The following is a 26,484-nucleotide window of genomic DNA, read 5'->3' as shown; positions in this document are numbered from 1 at the left end:
TGCTGTATTCTAACATCTAAACATGGAATTTGCTTTATTTATTTACTCGTTCATTCATTCACTCAAAGTTTATTAATGCTTACTCCAAGTTCATGGCCATGTAGCAGAGGCGATGAAAAAAGAGAAAGGGAGAGAGAGAGACATAGACATAATCCTGCCCTAAAGGGATTCATAGAATACCAGAGGAGGACAAAACCTAACAAAAATGATGATGCTGTGTGGTAAATGTTAACAGAAAAAAAAAGATATTTATGAGAACCAAAAAATCTAGATCTATCTGTGCCAGGGCAAGAAGGAATGAAAGGGAAAGTTTCGTAAGAGAAGTGAGTTTGTTGTGAATCCTGATGGATAGGTAAGAACTGAACAGACAGACAAAATGTGGAATATTCTAAGCAAAGGAGGACAAAAATGCACAAGTGTGGAGCCGTGAAAGAGCCTGCAGTGTCTGAGCGGCCACCAGCACCCCGGGGTGGCCGGAGCATAAGATGCTGCAATGTTCATACCCAAGGGATCATCTAAGTCTAGCAGGATCTCATGACTTTGATGTTTATTCTCAAACTTTAAAAAGAAACACAGTAATGTTTTCTGAATCTCACGTTAAAGCATTAATTCAGTTTGTCAATATAGAGCAGGTGTCTCAACCCCAGTAGAGGGTGACATTTGGAACTTGTCACAGCTGTTTGGTGTATCGTAGGCTATTTAGCAGCATCCCTGGCCTCAAGCCACTAGATGACAATAGCTCCTTCCACTGTGACAACCAATAACATCTTCAGACATTGCTAAATGTCCCCAAGGGAGCAAAATCTCTCCTTGTTAAGAACCACCACTGGTAGAGCGTAACAATTTAAATTAATCAAGGACTTAACTATATGCCAAGCACCACAGCAAGCTTTTCACACGTATTATCTCACTGCCTTTTTATAACAATCCTACTGGTATTAACCCCATTTCATAGACTAAGAAACTAAGGCCCACAGAGGTCAAAGAACTTGCCCAGAAAAACACAGTGAGGAAGTGACAGAACCAGGATTCATCGCCAGCATTCATGCCACTAACTGTTAATCCATAACTATTTATTTATAGATTTATTTATGGATTTACAAGGTTGTATAAGGACTGAATCGTATCACGGCATCACCAGCATTTGGCACACTCACAGCGCCCATCATTTTACTGAGCCTGATTTTTTTTCTAGCTTGGGCTATCATTTTCAGATTGCTAACCTTGGCTACCATCCAAACTTGGCTAATCATCTCATATTTAGTAAGCACCATCTCCATGCAGAGCCCATGGAACCAAACACTTGAGATGCTAAGCTACAGCTGAGAAGCAACTGTTTATTTTAAATGTAGTCTGGAAAGAGCAGCAAAATGTTTCTGGATCATCTCCTTGATGGATAAGGACAGTGCAGTGAGTGCTATGGAATCATTGTAGGCAATAAAATGGCACAGAGACAGCGTGGATTCTGGGCTCCGAGAGAGCTGGGTCTGCTCACCAACTTCTTTAGAGATGAATGCCATTAGGAAAACTTAAAATTCTTTCACACTGTTTCCTCTTCTGCCAAAGAGGCACATAAGCGGGCAAAGACTTTGCAAGAGGCATGTGGATGTGGCATGATTCATTTTAGAGAGCCAATTTCCAGGACCTCGACATTCCTTTGTCCTCTTAGCTAAACTGATGTGCCAGAGAAAGCATCTACGGCACCTTTACACAACTGCCCTTTGTTCATTTTTCAAAAGAAATGTGTACTTTTCATCCCTTCTAAATCTTGATGCATTGCCCCAAGGCAATAAATCTCCGGGCACAAGTCAAAATCTTGGTATCTGGAGACCCTTCAGATTAAGGCACAATAAGCAGGTCCTCTAAGAAACTCTTCTAGTCTTTCACATATTTCAGTTAAGTATCTTTCAATATTTCTTGACATTGGAAATGGAGTATTTTGGCTCATTTCTGGGATGTTTTGAATTCAGATACATTGTAGCGTGGGGACGGGGGAGGGAAGGCATCGTTCATTCACCCCCTTTCCTTTTCAACCCCCTGACTACCGTCGAAGCACATGCCACTTCTTTAGAAGAGTCGCGTGAGGGCAAAGCAAGGAAGAAAATGTCCATAAGAAATATTGAAGGTGGCAGCAGCTTATTTCGCCCAGATGACAAATTCAGGGCAGGCTCTCTGCCTCGTTTATCAACTGTAGAATTCTAAAGTAATATGATTGCCACTGGAATGTGCACTGGCTTATTTAGGCCTTTTTCTCTCAGAAAATAAATCTGATTTGGAGGATAGGTTTGACTGTGAGAAACATTTTCACAAATAGGTGATATGGTAGATATTTGTCCAGAAATTAAATAAGCTAAATCTATGGCTCCAAGATTTTGATAAGAAGATATTAATGCACATTTTAGGGTAAAATAATTTTATCAAAGACTATTGAATTGTTAAAAGTTTATTAAAATTCAGGGACTTCCCTGGTGGTGCAGTGGTTAAGAATCCGCCTGCCAATGCAGGGGACACAGGTTTGAGCCCTGGTCCGGGAAGATCCCATATACTGCGGAGCAACTAAGCCTGTGCGCCACAACTTCTGAGCCTGCTCTCTACAGCCCACGAGCCACAACTACTGAGCTTGTGTGCCACAACTACTGAAGACTGCATGCCTAGAGCCTGTGCTCCGCAACAAGAGAAGCCACCGTAATGAGAAGCCCGAACACTGCAACGAAGAGTAGCTCCCGCAAACCGCAACTAGAGAAAGCCCGCGTACAGCAACAAAGGCCCAATGCAGCCAAAAATATATAAATTAAAAAAATAAATTTATTTTTTAAAAAAGTTTATTAGAATTCATACTATTTTGTTTTTCCCAAGATCAACATTAAACAAAATGCTTCCAAATGAAATAGTAACAGGTAGTCTTTTAATAAGTCCTGGTAAAGTTCTAGTCTTTGGGGGGGCTTCCCAGAAATTTGAGAAAGTGAATGATTGGAATGATGGGTTTTTAACCCCTTTTGCTGGTGAAAAGTTTTCCAGTTCCTTAGTTTCAATAAAATTGAAAGAGGACCTAAGGGAATTGTCAGCTGAGAGACCATTTACAATCCTTTTTTGACAATAGATAACTCACGTTATTTTTGGCATGTCACTCAGGAGGAGCTCCAAGAACTGAGTGACATCAATTTAACACAACTCTTTCAAATGCCATCTACATATTTGTATGAAGAAGGTTTTCAGCACTAAAACCTACAAAAATGAAAAACAGCATTGAAATGAATGCTGTATGCTCTTATTCTAATAGTGAACAACAGAAATCCATGAGTCCATGAATTAATGAACAAGCCGTCTGATTAAGAGATGAATCTCCAATAGTATCTTATTTTTTATATGTAACAAGTATCAAAATGTGTAATAATGTTTGACAAATTATATACAAGTAACAACTGCAATAATAACTCAATCTGTTAGCAATTTTGGTCACAGAAAATGTAAAAATTTCAATAGATATCAACAATTTTTGTAGCAGAGAAGTAGAATTCTGCAATCAATAAAAGCCTTTAGGACATAAAAATATGTTGCATTAGAAGAGAATTATGTGGGGACTTCCCCCTGGTGGTACAGTGGTTAAGACTCCACTCTCCCAATGCAGGGGGCCTGGGTTCGATCCCTGGTCAAGGAACTAGATCCCACGTGCATGCCGCAACTAAAAGTTTGCATGCCACAACTAAGGAGCCAGCGAGCCACAACTAAGGAGCCTGTAAGCCACAACTAGGGAGCCTGCCTGCTGCAACTAAGACCCAGTGCAACCAAATAAATAAATATATATTTTTTATAAAAGAACTATAAAAAAAGAATAGAATTATGTGGTAGAAGTGGAGTAAAGAGATCTAAGAAAACATGCAAAGTTTCGGCATTAAAAAAAGGTGCTTGCAGACATAGAAAACAAACTTATGTTTACCAAAGGGGAAAGGGGGGGAGGAGGGCTAAATTAGGAGTTTGGGATTAACATATACACATTACTATATATAAAATAGATAACCAACAAGGACCTACTCTATAGCACAGGGAACTACGCTCAATATTTTGTGATAACCTGTACGGGAAACAGAATCTGAAAAAGAAAAAAAAATATATATATATAAACCGAATCACTTTGCTGTACACCTGAAACTAACAAAACATTGTATCAACTATACTTCAATAAAACTTTTTTTAAAAAGGTGCTTGTTCATCAATGGATACTACTAGAAGGAATCAAATTTGCTGTAGTACTTAGATTTCGGTGGGTACATTTAATAGTGCTGCAACAGTTTTATTTTAAAACATCAATACAGTACTACAGAAATGCCATCTTTACAAACCCCACTGAAAAGTTTAGGGGGCCTCTTAAAAATCAATGAGGGGCACGTGGGTTTTCAGTCCTTCCATAGGGGTTACGTGAGCAAACACATTTGAAGATTACTGATTTCGCAGATGTTAATTGTTTTCCCTTTGTCTCCTTTTCATTGTTATTGGAAAGAGTTACTTATAACGGGGCTGGGGAAAAGAAGAAGGGAGAGAGGAAGATTTTACAGTGAGAAGCAGAAATTGGTCATAATCCTTCTTTTGACAATTTTTAAATATTGGGTATATTTATAAGTAGCTCTAAAGGAAACAACATTCTGACTTTGAGAGGTTCTGTTCAAGATGGTGATGGAGGATCCAGGGCTCACCACCTCCTCCGACACACTGAATCTGCAGCTACATATGGGACAACTTCCTCTGAAAAAAAAACTAAAAGCCGTCTGAGCAACCCCTACACATTGGGCAAATGACAGAAGGCCCACATCAAAACAGGCAGGAGGGGCTGGGACACAACCTAGCCATAAACCCCATAACAGCGTGGCCACCCACAATCTAGAGAAAACTCAAAGCCCGAAGCTGCTCCTTGAGGCAGGAGGAGTTTGAACCCCACGTGAGCACCCAACTTGTAAGACCTGCATCTGAGAGAAGAGACCCCAAAACATCTAGCTTTGAAAATCAACAGGGCTCGAGTCCACGAGACCCATAGACCATAAGGAACTGAGAAACGCCTCTTAATGGTCTCTTTCATGACTCACCTGCCCCAGGGTTCAGCGCAGAGGCAGTGGGTCCAGGGGCATCCGGACTTGCTGTGATTGAAGCTCATTTGCTCATCTTAAAGCATCTGAGATTAGCACACACCTAGGGGCCTGCTGACTGGCGGACACCATCTTCACCCCCTTCCTCTTCTTCACTCTAGCCAGTGGGTAGCATCTTTTCTTCTTCTTCTTTTTCCAGCAGATGCCATCTATACTCTCTCCCTCCGCTGTGCTCTAGAGCCATAGTATCTCCCGAAGGGGAGCTTTCACACATGGCTGGTGCCCTGGCTTTTGCAGCTGCTGAGTAGGGGACACCCCTTGATTGCCTGACTCTGGAGGCCGGCAGGGCTTACGCTCGTGGGTCCCACAGGACTGTAACCAATGGAGAAAGAGCTCTTAAACAGCTTCCGCCCCCAAGAGACAGGAAGAGGCAACAGACACAGGAGCTCAGACTTCCTGTGAAAGTGGCCTATTAGCGAATCATCACAGCTGCAGCCCGAGGGGGGGAGGTTTCCAATTAAACACACGTGTAAATGCTAACTGTGATCCTTTCCGGAGATCCCCAAGAGGAGGTGCTATCTTCACGCTCTCCCTGGCCATGCTCCAAAATGCCAATATCTCCCAGAGGGGGGCTTTCACACACGTCTGGTGCCCTGGTTTTTGCGACTGCCTCCCAGGAGATGTCCCTGGATTTCCTGTCTCTGGAGGCCGGGGGTGGGGGGCGGCCAGTATTCTTGGGTCCCTTGGAACGATCGGAGAGACAGTTCCAGGCAGGCTACTCCCCACCAGGGCACTGCACAGACAATAGACTGAAACCAACCACCGCCCCTCTGCTTCTGTGAAAGAGGCCTATTTTCTTCTTCTGGAGGCTTCTGGAGAGGTGGCTTCAGCTTTGCCAAGCAAACAGAGGCCTACAGAGGTGCTCTCAGGGAACCCAGGCAGTGGGGTGCCATCTATGCATGCTCTGCCACGCCACACCTTCCTGATACCTCCTGGAAAGTTTATACACTCGTCTGGAGCCCTAGTTTTTGTGACTGCCACTCAGGGGACACCTCCAGATCACCCGGCTCTGGCGGCCAACAGGTCTTTTACACTTGGGGTCCCAGAGGACTGCATATATCGCATACTTTAAATATCTGCATACTTTAGAAGCTGCTACCTAAAGGTGTGAATTCCAAACAGCCTGAATCTAGGTGCTGACTGAGATCCTCCCCTTTGGGACACTGACAGGTCCTGGCACAGCCTTAACTAAAATAAATTAGAAGTAAAATAGGCTGCGTGGACAGTCACAAAGGTTCAAGAGACAACCAAGAGCTAGGGGAGGGGTGGACGATAAGGGTCATCTCCTACACGGGGCCACTCGTTCAAGACTGAGAGGTGTCTGCTTTATCTAATGCACAGAAAGCAACGCAGAGAGTCAAGGAAAATGAAGAAACGGCTGTTCCAAACAAAAGAACAAGACAAAACCTCAGGAAAAAAACCTTAATTAAATAGAGATAAGTAATTCACCTGATAAAGAGTTCAAAGTCCTGGTCATAAAGACGCTCACCAAGCTTGGGAGAAGATTGAATACAGTAAGAACTTCAACAAAGAAACAGAAAATATAGTCAAGTACCAAACAGAAGGTATAGAGCTGAAGAATACAATAACTGAACTGAAATACAATATTCTGACTTTGGAGTTTGGTGATGTTTCACACCTGTGGTCTAATGATATGCATTTTCCTGTTATAAAAATTATGATAGGGCTTCCCTGGTGGCGCAGTGGTTGAGAGTCTGCCTGCCGATGCAGGGGACACGGGTTCGTGCCCCGGTCCGGGAAGATCCCACATGCCGCGGAGCGGCTGGGCCCGTAAGCCATGGCCGCTGAGCCTGTGCGTCCGGAGCCTGTGCTCCGCAACGGGAGAGGCCACAACAGTGAGAGGCCCGCGTAACGCAAAAAAAAAAAAAAAAAAAAAAAAATTATGATAGACTGGAAAATGCACCATCAGGACTGAATACCTACCACATTCAGTGGCAAACTGAACAAACTAGCCCAGTGCAGGCATCAGCGACCCATCCTCCTCAAGCTGATGGGAACCACTGTCAACATGCCAGCAATATTCCCTCATAAAAAAGCGAATAGGGATACATTGTACAAATTCCTTACACCTTACAAATCCATTATTAGGCACCACTGGGGATGATTTTTGGAGAAAAAACCCAGCTACGCTCTGCTCAGAGAACAAGATTTCCAAATGTTCTGGTTTCTATTCAAGAATTTCTAGAGCTCTCTGTCCTTTCTCTTTCCAAAGAAATGTCAGGAAAATGTGTGTGTGTATGTATGTGTGTGTGTGTGTGTGTGTGTGTGTGTGTGTGTGTATGCAGGTGTGTGCCGGGTGGGGAACTGTGTGTATATATTTACATGTGTAATAAGATATTCCCACATAAATATTCCATTGTTACCATTTCTATTGTGTAGCCTCCTTTTATGAAAAATAATATAACCGGGGCTTTGGCTCATTATCTGGTCCTCAGCCTTGACCCCCATCCAGCTATAATTTTAAATCTGCTAATCATTCCAAACTCACTGAAATGGAGTCGATGCCTGCAAAGCAGTGTCTCAAGATGTCTATTGTCTCTGTCTCTCAAATCCCTTCTGGCGAAATTCAGAACAGCTGCAACTGCTTGGATTTACAACAGGAGTTCACTAGCTATTCACAACTGATTATGATGATCTAGCCATGTAAAAATGACTCATCTAGTGAATTAACCATACTCTGTATTTGAATTATTGCTGACAAAATTTAACCAAATGTAAATATTTTGCATTCAAACAAATTCAGTACATTCTTTAAAATGTCTTAGCACATGCCTTTGTGGTATGGTGCTTTGGGACCCTGTGGTGCCCAAGGCAGAGGTGGAAACCAGGCAATTGCCTAAGATTTCAATAATGAGTTCTTGTCCATTTAAGATTCTGGTATTAAACCTGGCCTCTTATCTACATCCATTTTCTTTTCCTTTTTTTTAAATAAATTTATTTGTTTGTTTGTTTATAGCTGCGTTGGGTCTTCGTTGCTGCTTTCTCAAGTTGCGGTGAGGGGGTCTACTCTTCGTTGTGGTGCGTGGACTTCTCACTGTAGTGGCTTCTCTTGTTGCGGAGCACGGGCTCTAGGTGTGCGGGCTTCAGTAGTTGTGGCTTGCGGGTTCCAGAGTGCAGGCTCAGTCGCTGTGGCGCACGGGCTTAGTTGCTCTGCGTCATGTGGGATCTTCCCGGACCAGGGCTCGAACCCGTGTCCCCTGCATTGGCAGGCGGATTCTCAACCACTGCGCCACCAAGGAAGCCCACATCCTTTTCCTTGATGGGCTCTGAAGGCAGGCAGTGAGGATACAGAATGAACTAGAAAATCACTGCCCATTAAATCACTAGTCTGATGAAGCAGGAACAAAGCAAATGGTTGGACCAAATGTTAAATAGATAGCTAGTGGGAAGCAGCCGCATAGCACAGGGAGATCAGCTCTGTGCTTTGTGTCTACCTGGAGGGGTGGGATGGGGAGAATGGGAGGGAGGGAGATGCAAGAGGGAAGAGGTATGGGGACATATGTATATGTATAGCTGATTCACTTTGTTATACAGCAGAAATTAACACATCATTGTAAAGCAATTATACTCCAATAAAAATGTTAAAAAAAAAAGCGAATAGTTGGGTGTGGTGGGAAAGGGAACCTGCAGAAGCATGAAGAATGTCTGAGGAATGAAATAGAGTGGTATTTGGGGGAAACTATAACTAGCTCCAGCTTTTAGGTCAAAGGGTAAAGAGGTCAAATAATACAACCTTAATTCTCTGCTAAAGAGCTTGAAGTTTATTGAACAAATGAGTCATAATTAAAATACAGTAAGCAGTGGTGTGGAATGATTGGGTTTGTCTTTATATAACTCATTCTCTTCTTTTCCTGCCTAATACCACTTTGAGCTGCATGAAGCTTCTACCTTGTGGGTTGAAAGTGATCAAATATTGACGATCTCATAAGGATCAAACTGATACTTAACAGAATTTAAAATTATATTTTCGATTGTGTTTATTTGTTGAATGTCTATCTCTATGGCTAGATGGTAGACTCCAGAGCCAGACAACTTGGGTTCATAAATCAGCTCTATTAGCTGTGTGACCCTGGACCAGTTACTTTACCTCTCAGACTCTGTTTCCTTGTCTCACAATACTCCAGAGAGTTACTGTGACCGTGACATGAGTTTATATATATCGATGACTGAAATGGTGTCTGGGATGTAGCAAGTGCTACTCAAATATTAGCTATCATTATTATTATCGCCATCGTCAGTCATTTACTGCTGTCATCAGTAGCATTACCACTTCCAAATGTCTATGTTAAATGTGAAGAATGAGGAAAGTAATCCTAGAGCTAGAAACTGGAAGCGACTCCCTTTCATTAGGTTCGACAGTTTTTTAGTCCTCTTCCCTTAAGCCCAAAAACTAATCCTAGAAGGATGTTTTCTCAGCCCTTGAAACCTGCTCACGTAGTATTAAAGTTCCATACCTGAATTTCTGAATTATACAAAATATCTGCAGTAAATGAAAGCGAGTTATGTAGGTTTTTTTAAAAAACAAAAACAAAATATCAACAGCCTTTCATAAAGCATTGATTTACAACCAAAAAAAAAAAAAAAAAAAAACTTCCTATATGGGATGCAGTTTCGTCATCTCCCAAGTGAATTGTGAGAAAAACCCTTACAGCTAGCTCTAGTATTCTACTTTTCTATGAAATTAACAAATACAATTTGCCTCAGCATATAACTCTTCCCTAATCAAGCAAACAACCTCTACTTCAAAATCCAATGGCACATTATCCCACTGCCTTTTCCCACACAGGATTCTTGATTTTCACTGGATACTCGTCATGTCAATATGGTCATCTCGAGTAGCAGCAAAGCTTCCCGATGGTACTCACCTGCATGCAGGAACCTTCCTTATCCTCCCCATAGCACAATTCCTCAGGTTAGGGCCACTAGTCTAGCCCAGAAGAGCAGAATTTACAAAATAGATGGGATCCCCTGTCTTCAATATCTCATTCTTGAGATAATTATTTTAATGTTCATTCATTAGCTTTCTCATAACATTTATATCATCTCACAATGATTAATAATAAAAGCTACCACTGATCAAGAATTGATGTGCCAGATACTGTCCTATGCATTCTAAGTATATTCTCTCAATTACCCAACCATCTATCTACACATATATACATGACTGTATACACACACACATATCTATAGGTATACTTCTATATACATATATGTCTGTGTATATATATACATAAAACTATACCAAAAAAATATATATATACATAAAACTATACATACATATATACACATAAAACTATACCATTATTAAGCCCACTTTACAGAAGAAACTGAGAATCAGAAAGAATCATCCAAAGCCACACAGTTTATGTCAGAGGCTGACTTGGAGCTCGATCCTTCTGCATTTTTAACCACTTTCAGTTCAGTGTTTATGGTCCCCAAAAAGCAATGTACCCAAGAAGCTTTTTTCAAAAGTGCAAAATAAGCAGTTTGATAACTTGAAAACAGGATTTAGAGAAAAGTGTCCCGGGTCCCTTCCCGGTCCTGCTGATTGATGACGGGATATGCCATCTTGAGCAAAATACTCGTCTTTCCCCGAGACCTCAATTTCCTCTTGTAGAATGAAGGGTTTAGAGCAGATATCCCTAAGGTTTCTTTTGGCTCTAAAGAGAAATGATTTGCTTTGGAAAGGCATTGTTTCTACAATGAGGATGAATACCCAGAATGCCAACTCTTCTTAATGAAAGGTAACATCCTCTCCTGAAGCCATAAAATAACTAACTTCTAGTCATCCTGCAGATCTCGGTTTAGAGAGTACAATATTAGTCTAAACTTCTCTGCAGTCCCTTCTTCATACTGCACTTCACAGTTTGTGATTACAAATTGATTTGTGCAGTTAGACTGTAAGTTCTAAGAAGGTAGGCACCGTGTCTGTCTGTTCACCACTGAACACCTACCTGCACGTTGAACTACTGAACCACTGGCACAGAGAAAGTGCTCAGGAACATTTGTCAGCTAAATGGATTTTAAGAGGGGCTCACAGTTGCTAGGTTTTCAGTATTGGATGATTTAGAGCAAATATTTCTTTCTGCCTTTCCAAAAGATAAGAGTCTAGTAATGAGTCTTTCATGTCATCAGAAGGCTATAATTTATTTATTTTCTCTTAGCTGGTACCATGAAGGAGAAGCCAGTGATGAACACTGCCTCCCGAAAGTGTGAAAATCACAGCTCAGAGTTTCAATACCACTTTCTCTAACCCCTGAGAAACAAATATTGAAGATGGCAATATCAACATTTATATCAGGGACTTTCTGGCAGTCCAGTGGTTAAGACTCTGTGCTTCCACTGCAGGGAGTGCGGGTTGGATCCCTGCTCGGGGAACTAAGATCCCACAAGCTGCATGGCACAGCCAAAAAAAAAAAACCCAAAAAACAGTTATATAAATGAACTGGATCTAACTGCAATCCTGCACATAAGGAAGGCTTACTAATTTAAGAGAAGGGATGGAAAAACGAATCCTTTTGTGCTGGTGTTCTTGGCTGGAACCAGCAGCCAAAGTGCTGTTGTCCCCTCTACTGCAGCTCCACTGACAGGCCCACCCAACTGTGTACATTTTACAGGTGGACGGCTGTGCCTCTCTGCCTGCAATGCACCACTGGTAGCAGCCACAGCGACCTGGGTAACGGGGGGCAGTGGGTTTGTGAACTGCCCCCCTCTCTTCCTGCAGCTTATCCCCGGGGATGCAAGATTCCAGTGCCCGGGAGCGGTGGAGGCCGGGTACAGCATGGCTGAGGCTGTTGGGCAGCCACACGGCAGTGGCTAATTGGCAGCGAGCTCAGTCTAGGACCACACGGAAAGCAGACATGCTGACCACAGCATGCAGCAAAGAAAAACGAGAGCTTCTGCCTGTGTTCGGTGGGCTTGGACGGGAGAGGGAAGGAGGGGGCGTCGGGGAGAGTGCCAAGCTGGGCTGTTCATGAAAGTGTGGGAAGATTCAAGGGGAGGCATTTTTCCAACTCAGAGGCAGTTGGGCAGATCCCACCCTCCCTTTTTTCTGCTTAAATGAGAAATCCTGCTTGATGGAGTGGGAGCAGGGCCAAGAAAGGAATGATTCTGCTGGGCGAGCATGGATGCTCGGACCCGGGAAGGATGTCCGCCAGCTGGGATCAGGGCCAGTGGTGGGGGGAGGAGAAATCAAGGGAAGGGAGATGAGGGAACAACACGAATGAAAGCAAGTGTCAGAGGCTGAGACTAGCAGACGCCAACGATTATATACAGCATGGACCAACAAGGTCCTACCGTAGAGCACAGGAAACTATAGTCAATATCCTGGGATAAACCACAGTGGAAAAGAACATTAAAGAAAGAATGTATATATATTATAACTGAATCACTCTGCTGTACAGCAGAAACTAACTCAACACCATAAATCAACTATACTTCAATTTAAAAAACAAAGTAAAAGTGAGTAAGAGAAGAACCTGAGAAGAAATGTCCCACTAGGAGAAGAAAAGAGAGAAAGCAGGTCAGGTCAAAGACCTGGAAGGTTCACGGAGAACCACGTTTCTGTGTTACAGAGCAGACCCACCTACCTTCCCAACAGCAGAATGAAATAATGTTCACATGAAACGAGCAGTGAAAGACCACACCGGCCAGTATAAAGTAAACCTACTGCCCCCAAATTCTCCTGGTGGGTATTAATTTCCATGGGAATACATTTTTCCCAAACAGCAAACCATGGAAGGGTTGTAAGTTCTAAAAACCATGTTACCTTTTAAGTAAAACAGAGCAAACCAAATGCTATCACAGAAAAACCATATAGTACTTCTAAATATCTGATATTTCCTAAAACATAATTTATTTTTGTATCACAGCTAAAATATAATTTAGAACCCAAGAATCCTAAGTTGTTCTTCTTGTCTTTCTAATATAGTATTAAAAACATGAAGATCCTGTGGTAAGAAAACCTAGAGGAGATAAAATTATAAATGTCGAAGAAGGGAATTCCATTTTGAAGTGATGTCACTTTTAGAGCTTTCTAATGTCCCTTCGTGGAGACTTATGAAGAGCTAAAAGACCATCAGTTACATTTTTTGGTGACAATCCTACACGTTACATGTGGCCTGAGGGCCAGAATCCCACAGGCTGCAATCTCTCACAGAGGCTGAGGTATATTTCGGCGATTTGGCTATTGACTGATTACAAATAAAAGGCCCCATTTCTTCCCCCTTCCCGGATCTGAACCTAGGCTTCAAGAGGCCATTCTTCCTCTTGGAGCTCTGCCCCTACCATGTAAACAAGCCTGGGTTGACTTCATGGGGTCTGAGAGGCCATATAAAGGACAGCCTAGTAGTCCTAGACGAGCCCTTTTAGACCAGCCTCCAGCTAGCTGATCCCCAAACAGGTGAGAGAACTCAAGTAAGATCAGCGGGGCAGCCAACCCTACTCACAGCCAACGACAAATGCTTGAGCCAACACAGCTGAGACCAAAAGTGCTGCCCAACCGATCCACAGACTCATGAGCAGTACCAGATACTTAGTGTTTACCCATGGAGTATGTGGACTGATTCCTACACAAGACAACTGACACAGTTACACACAGACTGGGCACTCACCTGTGCATTCGTACTGCAGACCCTTCCCGTAATACCCCTTCTCACAGATGCACTCAAACTGACCCGTGTGTGTCCCACACTTGCAGCTTGCCATCTGGTCACAGCAGTCTTTGCCGGCTTCACACAGATACGAGCAATGGGACATATCCTCTTGAATAAAACTCCCAGAAGGCAGATCTACCAAGCACATATGACAGGGGGGTCATAAAAAAAAAAATGAATGAGCAGTTGAATGTTACATTCTCTCGTTACCACAACTGAAGCTCAAGACAGAGAAAATATCTTTTCATTTCCATCAAATTCCCAACTGCTCCCCACTCCCATCCAAATATGAAGGTGTGTGATTTGCAGGACCACAGACTGGGAATTTGATTCAGCTGGTTAAGCTATTTCAGTCTTGGACCTCATCATAAGTTCTCAAGGCCACGCAGGGTCAGGCAGAAATTAAGTAGTTTCAGCGAGGAATCTCCAGATGCAGCAGGAAGTAATGTAGTCGGTTCTCCAGGTCAGTCCCCAGGCTTCCACACCAGCATGAGGTCAGGCAGCAGTAACCAGATTTCTAGAATCCTTGTTCAGATAAATAAATAAAGCTGCAATCCTGACTGCTGTCAAAGGGTGCTGATGGTGATTACTGATTTAAGAATAAATACCATTACTTCTATAATTATTTGATTAAAAACTGAAACAATGGCACCACACAAGTTGAAGAATAGAACCAGGATCTGGTTTCTCTCTCAGTTTTAAATAAATCTTCACTTGTTGTGTAAAAGGAGACCATACAGATTATTTGAGCCATGCTCTGAAGTGAGCCATGCTGGGAATTCAACAACACAGGCAGAGCTGTCCTGTTCTGAAAGTGACTTAACGGGGCAGGGTAAGGTTGACTATGACTTACCAGGAATGGATGGCCTAGAATCAGGCACACAGTAAGTTCCATTTACCCTGCTGAGAAAGTTCAAAAGTCTTAGCCTAAATTCCAGCACTAGGTCCACAGTGCTAGGCCCAGATACAGTGATAGGTCCACAGTAGGAACGCAAATAAGTGAGTTTCAGCAAGACACATGAACTGCCATTGAATACCCAGAAAGGAGATTGGTGATGGCCTCAGTTATGGAACATCTGTCTCTATGCATTAAGACCCTGAACAATAGACAGGGACAACGTAAAGGGAAGACCCCTGCCCTAAGAGAAAGAGACTTGTACAACCAAGTACCCTAAAGCCCCATCTAATAGACTATGGTGTGGGTACAAGGTCTGCAACATGGGCATCTTGGACTTAGCTCTGAGACACAGGTTTATTTGGCAGTTGAGGGAGCAAGAAAAACGTAGCTATAAGATTGGTGCACTGGCATTTAGGTCGGGGAGCGAGATAAGTGAACAAGCTGCATATGTGGAAAGCTATTATTCTGGAACCTACATCTATTGAGACTGGCCACAAACATGGACAGCCTTGAGACCAAAAGTGGATCCATCCAAATTGAAAGTAGTTTCAGCAGACCACAGATAGAGAGAACAAACTAGTGGTTACCAGTGAGGGGAGGGGCAGTGTGGGGGTGGGGGAGTGGAAGGTACAAACTCTTGGGTATAAGATGGGCTCAAGGATGTACTGTACAACACAGGGAACATAGGCAATATTTTGTAATAACTGTAAATTGGAAGTAACTTTAAAAATTGTATAAAAATAAAAAACTATATATATAAAAAAGAATGTTGCTTCAGAGAACATGGAGGCAGGAGAAATGAGGTTCACTTCCTTTGCCCCCATCGTTTCTTTTCAGTAAAAACAGGATTTTTTCTTATGGAACCTGGAAACTTGATTCGAGTATTACACATTTTAGATTTTAGTATTTTGTAATAAAAGTGATGCCTTTCAAAGCTCTGTTTTGATAGGGTAACCAAAATCCTTTCCTTGAAGACTCTGTCCCATCCAGTTTCTGACTCAACTTGCATTGGGCAGAAGGTCCCCATCCTACAAAACAGAAGGTTGGTAGGACTGGAAACGAGTCCTCTACGACACAGCTAATAACACCCACAATTTCATAATCCCATCTAGTGCAACAGCCACTCTGTCTTCCTACTCAGCATATATATCACTTTTCCCAGAGAAAAGGAGAAACCAAAAAAGCCCCACCGTTACTGAACTTCTGTCATATGCCAAACACTGTGCTGGTGAAATTTAAATATTTTATTTAATCCTCCTGACAAAGCTATTCGGTACATGTTATAATACCTCTATTTTAAAAGTAGAGGAAACTGAAGCTCATAGATGTTAGATAAATTGGCTAAGGTAATAGCCAATGGACAGTTATTGAGAGCTTAGTATAATAAGCCCTCAGTGACTTTTCTAATCACTTTATATGTATTAATCCATTTAATCCTTGGAATAAGCCTATGAAGTAGGTATTATTCTTGTACCCTACTCTATTAACAAGAAATCTAGGGAGTGCAAAAGTTTAATAATTTTCCCAAAGCCACCCAGTTAGTAAGTGACCAATTGGGAATTTTTGCTCTATCCATAGGTAGCCTGAGATGCTGCTCTGAACTCTTCTGTTGGAACTACAGTAAGGCTGACCCACTTATTTTGAACATCACTAATTGTGAGGAAACCTCATGTTGCCATGGTTTGCCCATCAAACTGAATCTTTCACGTGGATACTTGCAAAGATCAAGCCTAATTTGCTCCATGGCGTTGGTCTGAGGCTAGATCCCCATCTCCTCCTCCCAATCTGCACTTTCTCTCCTGGATCACTGCAAGATACATGCCCATACTACACTTGGAAGTTCATCTGACTTAAGTCACCCAGCTAAACATCCTTATAAATGGTGTACAAAGAACTCTAGTGAATGGATTTACTGGTGCTATTCCCTGTCGCTGTCACTGCTCTTCAGTTAATCCATAAGCATATCTATATTCAAACTGTCAGGTCAAGAAGTATGTGTTGAGTATTTATTGTCCCTATAATCTTCATGTATATTTCTGGAAACATTCAGGTTAGATTCACTAAGCATGTCTCTGAATGTTTATTTCATCCTTCCAGATAACTGAAGATGAGATGTAAGTCAAGGCTTCTGACTCCGTGTGTGGCCTCAAAACACACCTCAGTTCATTCCACTGATTCTAATGGTTCCAGGTGGGAGCGTATGGATATTTTAGTGAAAATATATCATAGTTATTAAAAAGCAAAACAAAACAAATACTCCTGTTGCAAGGCCAGAATGTCATCTCTACTTGTGAAGTTCAACGCAGCTCACAATACACGAAGAACACATGGGCATCACGCTCAGCGAGGACCTCATAGGACTTGGTATTATCCCCACAGTGGGTTTCAAGAAATAAGCAAGAAGCAAACCCTGTTTAAAGGCATTGCGTGATGCCAGTAGGTTTCCATTACCTTCATGCAATGCTCGGCGGGCTAAAGCCTCAAATTCTTCAAAACTGTGGAGCAGGTAGCAGTGCTCCTCCTTTGGGGTGGAAGCCATGTCATTCAGTTCTCGAATGTTTCCTTGCCATATGCCAAAAGTGAAGATTTCCACTCCAAAATCTCGCAGGGATGCTGCAATGGGTCTTGGATCTCCCCCGTTGGAATATCCATCCGTAATGAGAAATATAACTTTTGTTGAGTTTTCTCTAGAATGACGAAGGATTTGCTGTAATGAAATAGGGCAAGTTAGTATGAGTACGTATTGTGTTGGCCTACTCTGAGCCTCCCTTATTAGGTAAGGGAGTGCTGGTGAAGATCATTAACATTTCACAAGAGCGAGGAATGGAACACTGATCAGTGAAGGTAAAACACAAACAGGCACAGATGAGAGCCTACAATGGTCTTCTCAAAGAGCCACAATAAACCTCAAAAGCATTTAAAATGTATCATCATCATCACCATCACCATCATCATCATTGCCATAGAGCTTGCTAATTGAGAGCAACAAATGTTTATGGGGACTTCCCTGGCGGTCCAGTGTAAAGAATCCACCTTCCAATGCAGGGCATGCAGGTTCAATCCCTGATCGGGGAACGAAGATCCCACATGCCGCGAAGCAACTAAGCCCGCACACCACAACTAGAGAAGCCTGCGCACCGCAGTGAAGAGCCCACGCGCCGCAACGAAGACCCAGCACAGCCACACACACAAAAAAGTTTATGGAATGAATTTGTATTAATATTATCAATTATTGTTAAACTATTTCTATTGATTTTCAGGCTCAAAATATGGACCAAATCTGAGTCTTACGTATCTACTTCCTATCATATTTAGCTAGCTACCCATTTACCTACCTAGCTGAACCACTTCATGATCATACACTAAAAGATGGACGAGAAGAAAATTTAACAGAACATGTCTTTTCCAGAGTTAATAATGACTCACTTGCCTCCTCTATTTGTTTTTCCACTGCTCCTCCAAAATTGGAGAATTGATTCAACACTTCATCTTTTTTGGACCACCCAGTATTAGCACCAAATCAGCTATTTTTTTGGTGGTGTCCTATCTTCATGAGAAAATACTGATTCACTCAATTTGACAGCTGGGCTTTACTGTTTTAGGACAAGTGAGTTATCCTTTACAATGTTACATGCTGTTCCTTCTCTATAGATAAAAGGAAAAAGGTGAAACCTTTTTTTTAAAAAAAGTGTATATTCATTGCCACTGATGCTTTGTAACGTCATACTGTAAAGGCACAAGAGATCCAATGGTGAGTCTGCCTTATAAATAAATTTGCCGCTGTTGCTTTTCATTAGAAATGGATAGGAAGGTAAAGAGGCACCAGGGTATATTTTCTGGCAAGTTCTTAGAAGGAATCCAATGTTTCTTAAGCAATGATTCAAGAAATACTACATTCAGAAGAAGAGCAACATTATAACCTACATTCTGTTAAAGTTAAAAGGAGATATTATGATTTTAAAAATAACTTTGCCTCAATTCATGTTAGGGGACAGGCTCAGCTATAAGACTCAGATTCTCTCATAAGATTCATGTCTGTAGAAAGCATATTTCATTAGTATATAATTAATAGGTATTTATTCTAATTCAATAATTCCTGCCAATTAATTTCAGAGTTTGTGAGCTAAAGATAAAGCTGTTAAATCCGAATTTAAAGACAATTAAATTAAACTAAAATTTACTCTGGAAAACATCTGGAAAGCCAGCAATTTGAGAAAAGGTATTCAAACACTTCATTCCACTTCTTCTCGAAAACCAAGTGAAATAAAGGAAAACAATCAGTGTGGAACGACCGTACTGAAGACAGGAATGGAGGGCAGGTGTATGTGGCAGAATAACATGAGATACTAATGGCTCTTAAAGCTTAAAAAGCCGCCCTCTTGATGAATGACAAGACGATCTGGGGTGAATACTTGGTACATGTAAGATGGAATCCTCACTCCAGACAAGAAAAGAACTTCTGAATGGCTATCGTCAAAAAGAACAGAAGTAACTAATGCTGGTGACGATGTGGAGAAAAGGGAACCCTTTGTACACTGTTGGTGGGAATATAAATTGGTGCGGCCACTGTGGAGAACAGTATGGAGGTTGCTCAAAAATCTAAAAATAGCATTACCATATGACCCAGCAATCCCACTCCTGGGTATATATCTGAAGAAAACAAGAACACTAATTTGAAAAGATACCTGAACCCCAACGTTCACAGCAGCATTATTTACAAATGCCAAGATATGGAAGCAACCTAAGTGTCCATCAAAAGATGAATGGATAAAGAGGATGTGGTATATATACACAATGGAATACTACTCGTCCATAAAAAAGAACGAAATTTTGCCATTTGCAGTAACATGGGTGGATTTGGAGGGCATTATGCTAAGTGAAATAAGTCAGACAGAGAAAGCCAAATACTGTACGGTATCACTTATTATGTGGAATCTAAAATGTACAACAAATTAGCGAATATAACAAAAAAGAAGCAGACTCATAGAGAACAAACCAGTGGTTACCAGTGGGGAGAGAGAGGGGAGGGACAATATACGGGTGAGGGAGTGGGAAGTACAAACTACTGGGTATAAGAATAGGCTACAAGGATGTATTGTACAACATGGGGAATATAGCCAATATTTTGTAGTAACTGTAGATGGGGTGTAACCTTTAAAAATTGTATAAAAAGTAATTTTAAAAAAGAACCTCTGAGGAGAGGGAGAGAAAGAGGAGTTAGGGGAGGAGTAAATGTTGCTGTGAGGCGCTGTGCTCTATACCAATCCCTCCACACCCCGCAACTCAGTCACTGTAGGAGCGATGACAGACATTCCTTTATAGGGATGGGTATAGGGATCCATGAGTCCTCTTTCCATGTGGATATCTGGGATAATAGTAAGTCCCACAGAAGTGCTGCTGGGCACAGTGACATGGGGCAATAGAATATAACTATGTGGGCATGTTGAAGGGGAGAAGACCTGATGGGTCTTGTGTATTCCTGGAGAGGCTTAGGAGAGAGAGTTGGTGCAATATCAAGACTCCTAGGGAGTTTTGCAATATTAAGGATGTGGGAGTGGCTGACAGCATGGACCATGAGAGCTATGTCTCTCTCAGGCAATAGCAACATGAAGAAATCCTGGAATCCCCAGGAGATTACTGCACCAAGGGTGGCAAAACTGACAAACCCATATGCAGATGACCAAGGATGACCATCATGACCACTGATGAGAGAACTGAGACAATTCCAGATGATGGACATGCAGGGAGTGTCAGAGCTGAGAGGTGGACATCCACTCCCTTGCTGCAGCTTTGCAGAAGCTCCAAAGTTTAGACTCAACTAGAGGGAGAAACGGAAGAGGGAAACATTCCTGAATGTGGCTCCGTTTTCAAAAGTGAAGCACTTGAGAAATTTCTGATTTTGAATCTGCTTGGAAGTATCTGGATGGAGTTTTCTCTCATCAGGTGGATTGGAGTCTCAAAATAGAAATGACAACTAGAAAAATATATTAGAAAAATAAAGAATTTTAAAAAAATCTTCATCGGCAGAGAGTGAAATATGTTCTTTTTTACAAACACAGCTTCTCTTACTGATGGAACCTTGTGATATCTTGGGAAACAGGTAGAATAAAGTCTTTTGGAACTCCGACAACCCCACCTTATTTAGAGGGAGAGGCAAAGGCTAGAGATGAAGAGCAGGGGGAGAGAGAAGGAGGTCACTTGATTCAACCTCTTTGCAACACAGCTCAAAGATATTCCGAGGTGACAAAGGCAAGGACAACTTCAGACAAAAACCTAGTCTTCTCCCCACATGTAACTTCCTTGAAGGCAGATATTTTTGTCTAGTTCTTCAATTCTTAATTCTCAAAGTTTAGCACAGCACTTGGGAAACAGTACACACTCAATAAATATTAGTCAATAAATAGCAGCCCATAATGCAGCCAGTGCTCAGGCCAAAAACCTTGGAGTCACCCTTATCTCTCTCTCCTTGTTGTATACTGCTTTAGAAAGCTTCCCCTCCCGAAGTCTATTAAAATATTCTCATAGTCTTTTCTCTAATACTTCTGTTTTTTAAAAATTATTAAATCCATACATTTTTCTTTGATGTGAAATAGATACTCCCTTTACTTTTATCCAACTTCATAAGCAATTTTCTTCCCTGGTTAAAGTCTCTTCATTCTGTTTTATTGACTTACTTGTTGATTCATGGCCAATGCCACATAGTTTGGTTACTATACTGTCATAGTATTTTTTTTTTCATATCTGGTAGGGAAACTCTAACATCTTTTTATTTTCTCTTTTAAAATGTTTGTAGTTAACCTTGAACATTTTCCTTTCCAATTGAGCTTGAGAGTCAGCTTATCAAATTCTTATTTTTTTTCTATCCAACCATTTGATCCAGCAATTCCACATCTAGAAATCTAGAGTGGATAAACTCTAGGATACACTGGAGAGAGTTGCTTGAGTACATTGGTCTTAAGTGAGCAGTGGGAATATACAGAATGTGTGTGTGTGCTGTAGAGTTTTGTACAAAAAAAGATAAAGTTTTCTTTTTGTGCCTTTATTGTCCTTTGGACATAAACAGATACCATCTTGGAATATTAATCTTCACTCCTGTCAATAACACTCCTTGACATCCAGGTTAGGATTTGCAGAGATTTCTGGTTGTACTACTCATTAGGTACAAAACACTTTAAGCTGTGATTCTATTTTTCTTCTCTTCTTGCAGAGAACTACTGAGTATTTACAGGAACCATTATATCTGTTGGCAAGACAATATATTAAGCTTAAAATAGTAAGAAGAATAGCAGGACTAGTAGTCCAAGCAAAGAATTTCACAAGATCTGGGTTTGGAATGCACTTTAAGGATAGAGCGGGGAATGGATGATTTACTGACAATAACCTACCCCCTCCCCCAATCTCTGTGCTTCATCATACTTGAATAAGAACATAATTCAATAAAAACAATTTTTTCATCCCACAGATCTAAGAAGTAAATAGAGCTGTGGTAATGTTAGTGGAATGTGGTAGAGGACCAACTCTTGATTCTCCTCTTACGGTTCCTGAAATAGTTTACATCATCTGCAATCCTTTGAAAGGTATTTAAGAAATAGAATTTTTTGGTCCAGAATACTGAGTGAGGCAAACCCTTTGTGGCCAACAAAAAATTTGACATGAACTTTGTATAGCAAAAGGTTATCACCATCTGTATTGTATCAAGCCTCTGATTAGCTTGTATAAATATCTGGCAGAGAAGTAAGCTCCCCTTGTCCAGTAAGAGTCATTAGAATGATAAAAATGCAGGGTTGTGTAACATTGTTCTAACACCCGAGATCCATCACCATTACACAAGACTGCAATCCCCCTCCCCACACCCTCCAAGTCAGGCCACAAGGGAACTGTTTTGAAAAATGATCTTGAAAGAAAAACAGAGGTTACAAGAAAGCTGACATGGGGACAATATTTGCCCTTGGGCTCCATTAATTAAACTACGTGTAGATATAATACCAACCTCAGCACAACCTTAGCTGCAATTACCCACTGTGGCCAACTTTGACTGAGGATAGTAACTATAGAAACTCATAAGTCATCTTTTAAAAAATATGATTTTTGTGAACTGATACCTATTGTGACTCTAACAGAGCCACTTTCCTCCAGGAGGCAGAAAACTAGTGAATTACGCCAGTGTTTCAACTTGTTTTCCACATACGTTTTTTTCCATGTTAGGGAACATTAAGTACAAACAATACACCACAGGGAATGTAAGTTGGTACAGCCACTATGGAAAACAGTATGGATATTCCTCAAAACACTAAAAATAGAGTTGCCATATGATTAAGCAATCCCACTCCTGGGCATATTTCCAGACAAAACTATAATTCAAAAAGATACATGCGTCTGTATCTTCATAGCAGCACTATCTACAATAGCCAAGACATGGAAACAATCTAAGTGTCCATCGATAGATGAATGGACAAAGAAGATGTGGTGTGTATATATACACATACAATGGAATACTACTCAGCCATAAAAAAAGAATTAAATAATGCCATGTGTAGCAACATGGATGGACCTAGAGATTATCATACTAAGCAAAGTAAGTCAGAAAGAGAAAGACAAATACCACAGGATATCACGTATATGTGGAATCTAAAATACAACACAAGTGAACTTATCTATGAAACAGAAACAGACTCACAGACATAGAGAACAGACTTGTGGTCGCCAAGGGGGATGAGGGGTGGGGGACAGATGGATTGGAAGTTTGGGGTTAGCAGATGCAAGCCTTTATATATAGAATGGATAAACAACAAGGTCCTACTGAATAGCACAGGGAAGTATATTCAATATCCTGTGATAAACCATAATGGAAAAGAATTTTAAAAAGAGTATGTATATATATATATATATATATATATATATGTGTGTGTATAACTGAATAACTTTGCTGCACAGCAGAAATTAATACAACATTGTAAATCAACTATACTTCAATTTAAAAAAAGACACCATAAGCTACTTGTAATATTTTCCTCATTCTTCAAATTCCAAAATTTCATCAAGCTTCATCTGCTATTTAGTTAATACTTTTAATTTGAATACTCAAATATTCTTCAGTTCAAGGAATGTTTATTGCTTTACATCTGTGAATAGTATATCTGGGAAAAGGATATATTCATATTCTTATATATTCATATTCATCTGTTGGTTCATCATTTTCTGGACATATTCTATTCTTTTTTCATTTTTATCTCATTCTACTTCCTTCCGAATTGGGTGGAAATGTCTCAAGCTTTTCTTCCATATCACTGGTTTTACACAGTGTTTCTCTTCCCTTCTACTTCCAATTAAGAATTAATCCTGGGGGCTTCCCTGGTGGCGCAGTGGTTGAGAGTCTGCCTGCCGTTCCAGGGGATGCAGGTTCATGCTCCGGTCCGGGAGGATCCCATATGCTGCGGAGCAGCTGGGCCCGTGAGCCATGGCCGCTGAGCCTGTGCTCTGCAACGGGAGAGGCCACAACAGTGAGAGGCCCACATACCGCAAAAAAAAAAAAAAAAAAAAAAAAAAGAATTAATCCTGGACCTAGAGATTATGATACTAAGTAAGGAGACAGAGAAAGACGAATACCATATGATATCAGTTATATGTGGAATCTAAAAACATGATACAAATACATTTATTTACAAAACAGAAACAGACTCACAGACATAGAAAACAAACTTATGGTTACCAAAGGGGAGGGGGGAAGGGATAAATTAGGAGTTTGGGATTAAAATATACACACTACTATATATAAAACAGACAAACAACAAGGACCTACTGTATAGCACAGGGAACTATATTCAACAACTTGTAATGACCTATAATGGAAGAGAATCTGAAAAAGAATAGATATATATATAACAGAATCATTTTGTTGTATACCAGAAACTAACACAACATTGTAAATCGACTATACTTCCTATTTTAAAAAAGTACCTTAAAAATCGCCTAAAAATTGTCACCTTAAGAAAAAAAAGAATTAATCCTGGCATTGCATTTATTTTTCTTTTTACAATACTTCTTTGTCTCACACAGTTTTCTCTTTATTCCCTTTAGCTTCTCAGCCAGTTTTGTTTTCCTTTCAGTCCTTTGTTTATTTCATTTCTCATCACCATTTCAGTGTTTTATTTACCTATGGTAAGTGCACATAATAAATGCTTTCTAAGATTTAGTTCTGTTTTTCACAGTGAATTCCTAAACTTTATCTGTACCTTACATTCTATCTTTACTTTATTTAGCAAAAAAATTTCAAAGAAGCCAGATAGGAGTTTTGTGTCCTCCTTCTTCCTCAACCATGAATGAAATGGTATATCCAGTGAGTGTTTGCAGCAAACAATCGACAAGTGCGTAAAATCAGTGTTGGAATACATGGCTATAACATTTGCTATTATTATTATTGATAAAACAAATCAAAAACCTACCCAAGCGATCAGTGAAGAGGGTTAAAAATAAGCCACACACTGCATCTGGAAACAGAGGGTCTACGTAAGCACTGTCCAACAGAACTTTCTGTGATAATTGACATGTTATCTGCTCTGTTCAATAGAGTAGCCTCTAGGCACATGTGGCTACTGACCACTTGAAAGGAAGCTATTGCAACTAAGGAAGTGAATTCATAACTATGTGTAATTTTAATTAATTTAAATAGCCACATCTAGCTAGTGTCTACCATACTGGACCATGCAGGTCAAACTAGATATAGCCTTGTCCCTGGCGGGAAAAACACAGAAAGTCTAAGCAGGCCCATAAAAATATTCTGTCAACTCAAGAACTGCAAAATCAACTTGAAGATTTGGAAGAATACAGAATTTAATACTGAAATAAGAAGAAAGCAATGCAATACAATGGTACTTGCATCACTAGGATTTAGAAAGCCATAGCGTCTATGAAAACAGGAACTGAAAGCCACAGAAAGAGAGCAGGCTAAGAAGAAAACAGAGATGTGCAGGAGGCGAGGGACTGGAAAATAAAAAAAAAATGCCAGGAAACCAAAAAGGCAACGAGAGACAGAAATACACCTTGGTGCTAGTGAGATAAAATGTCAGAAATCCAAACTAAAAAAGTTTATTAGTACAAATTTAGAGTAAGAAGCTGCTGACTAACCTCATTTATAAACATAAATGCACAATTCCAAATAAATACTCCCAAACTGAATTCAAAACAAAGAAAGACAAATATCATACGATATCACTTATATATGAAATCTAAAAAAATGATACAAATGAACTTATTTACAAAACAGAAATAGACTCACAGACATAGAAAACAAACTTATGGTTACCAAAGAGGAAAGGGGGTGAAGAATAAATTACGAGTTTGGGACTAGCAGATACAAATGACTATATACAAAATCGGTGAACAACAAGGTCCTACTGTATAGCACAGGGAACTGTATTCAATATCGTGTAATAAACTATAATGGAAAAGAATCTGAAAAAGAATATATATATACATATATAACTGAATCACTTTGCCGTACACCTGAAACATTGTAAATCAACCATATTTCAATAAAAAATAAAAATAAAGTGAATCTAAATAAAAAAATAAGATTCAAAAGATCTTTCTCCTTTATTCAATAAGGTTCACTCCTCAAATGCAAAAGTAGATTAAAATTGTCTATTGCTGTAACACAACATAATCGTGCCAATTAAAAGAAAATAATAATCCAAGATACTAAAAAGGCATTCAATCAGATTAAGTTTTGCGTTTTTATGAATGAAAAGTAGAAATAAAAAGATACTCAGTAATA

General features: G+C 40.5%; 1 protein-coding gene across 1 annotated transcript in view; it reads right to left on the bottom strand.

Annotated features, from left to right (window-relative positions):
* Positions 1 to 26,484, bottom strand: part of SVEP1 (sushi, von Willebrand factor type A, EGF and pentraxin domain containing 1) — a 183,517-nt gene that overhangs the window by 135,875 nt on the left and 21,158 nt on the right. Inside the window, 2 exon segments of the mRNA XM_032636134.1 lie at positions 13,772 to 13,948; positions 17,163 to 17,418. Coding sequence (XP_032492025.1) covers positions 13,772 to 13,948; positions 17,163 to 17,418 — 433 coding nt within the window.

This window comes from Phocoena sinus, chromosome 6 (genome assembly GCF_008692025.1).
Source record: "Phocoena sinus isolate mPhoSin1 chromosome 6, mPhoSin1.pri, whole genome shotgun sequence".
NCBI classification, from domain to species: domain Eukaryota; kingdom Metazoa; phylum Chordata; class Mammalia; order Artiodactyla; family Phocoenidae; genus Phocoena; species Phocoena sinus.
The sequence above is the reverse complement of the archived record's forward strand: the minus strand, read 5'-3'. Positions and strand labels throughout refer to the sequence as shown.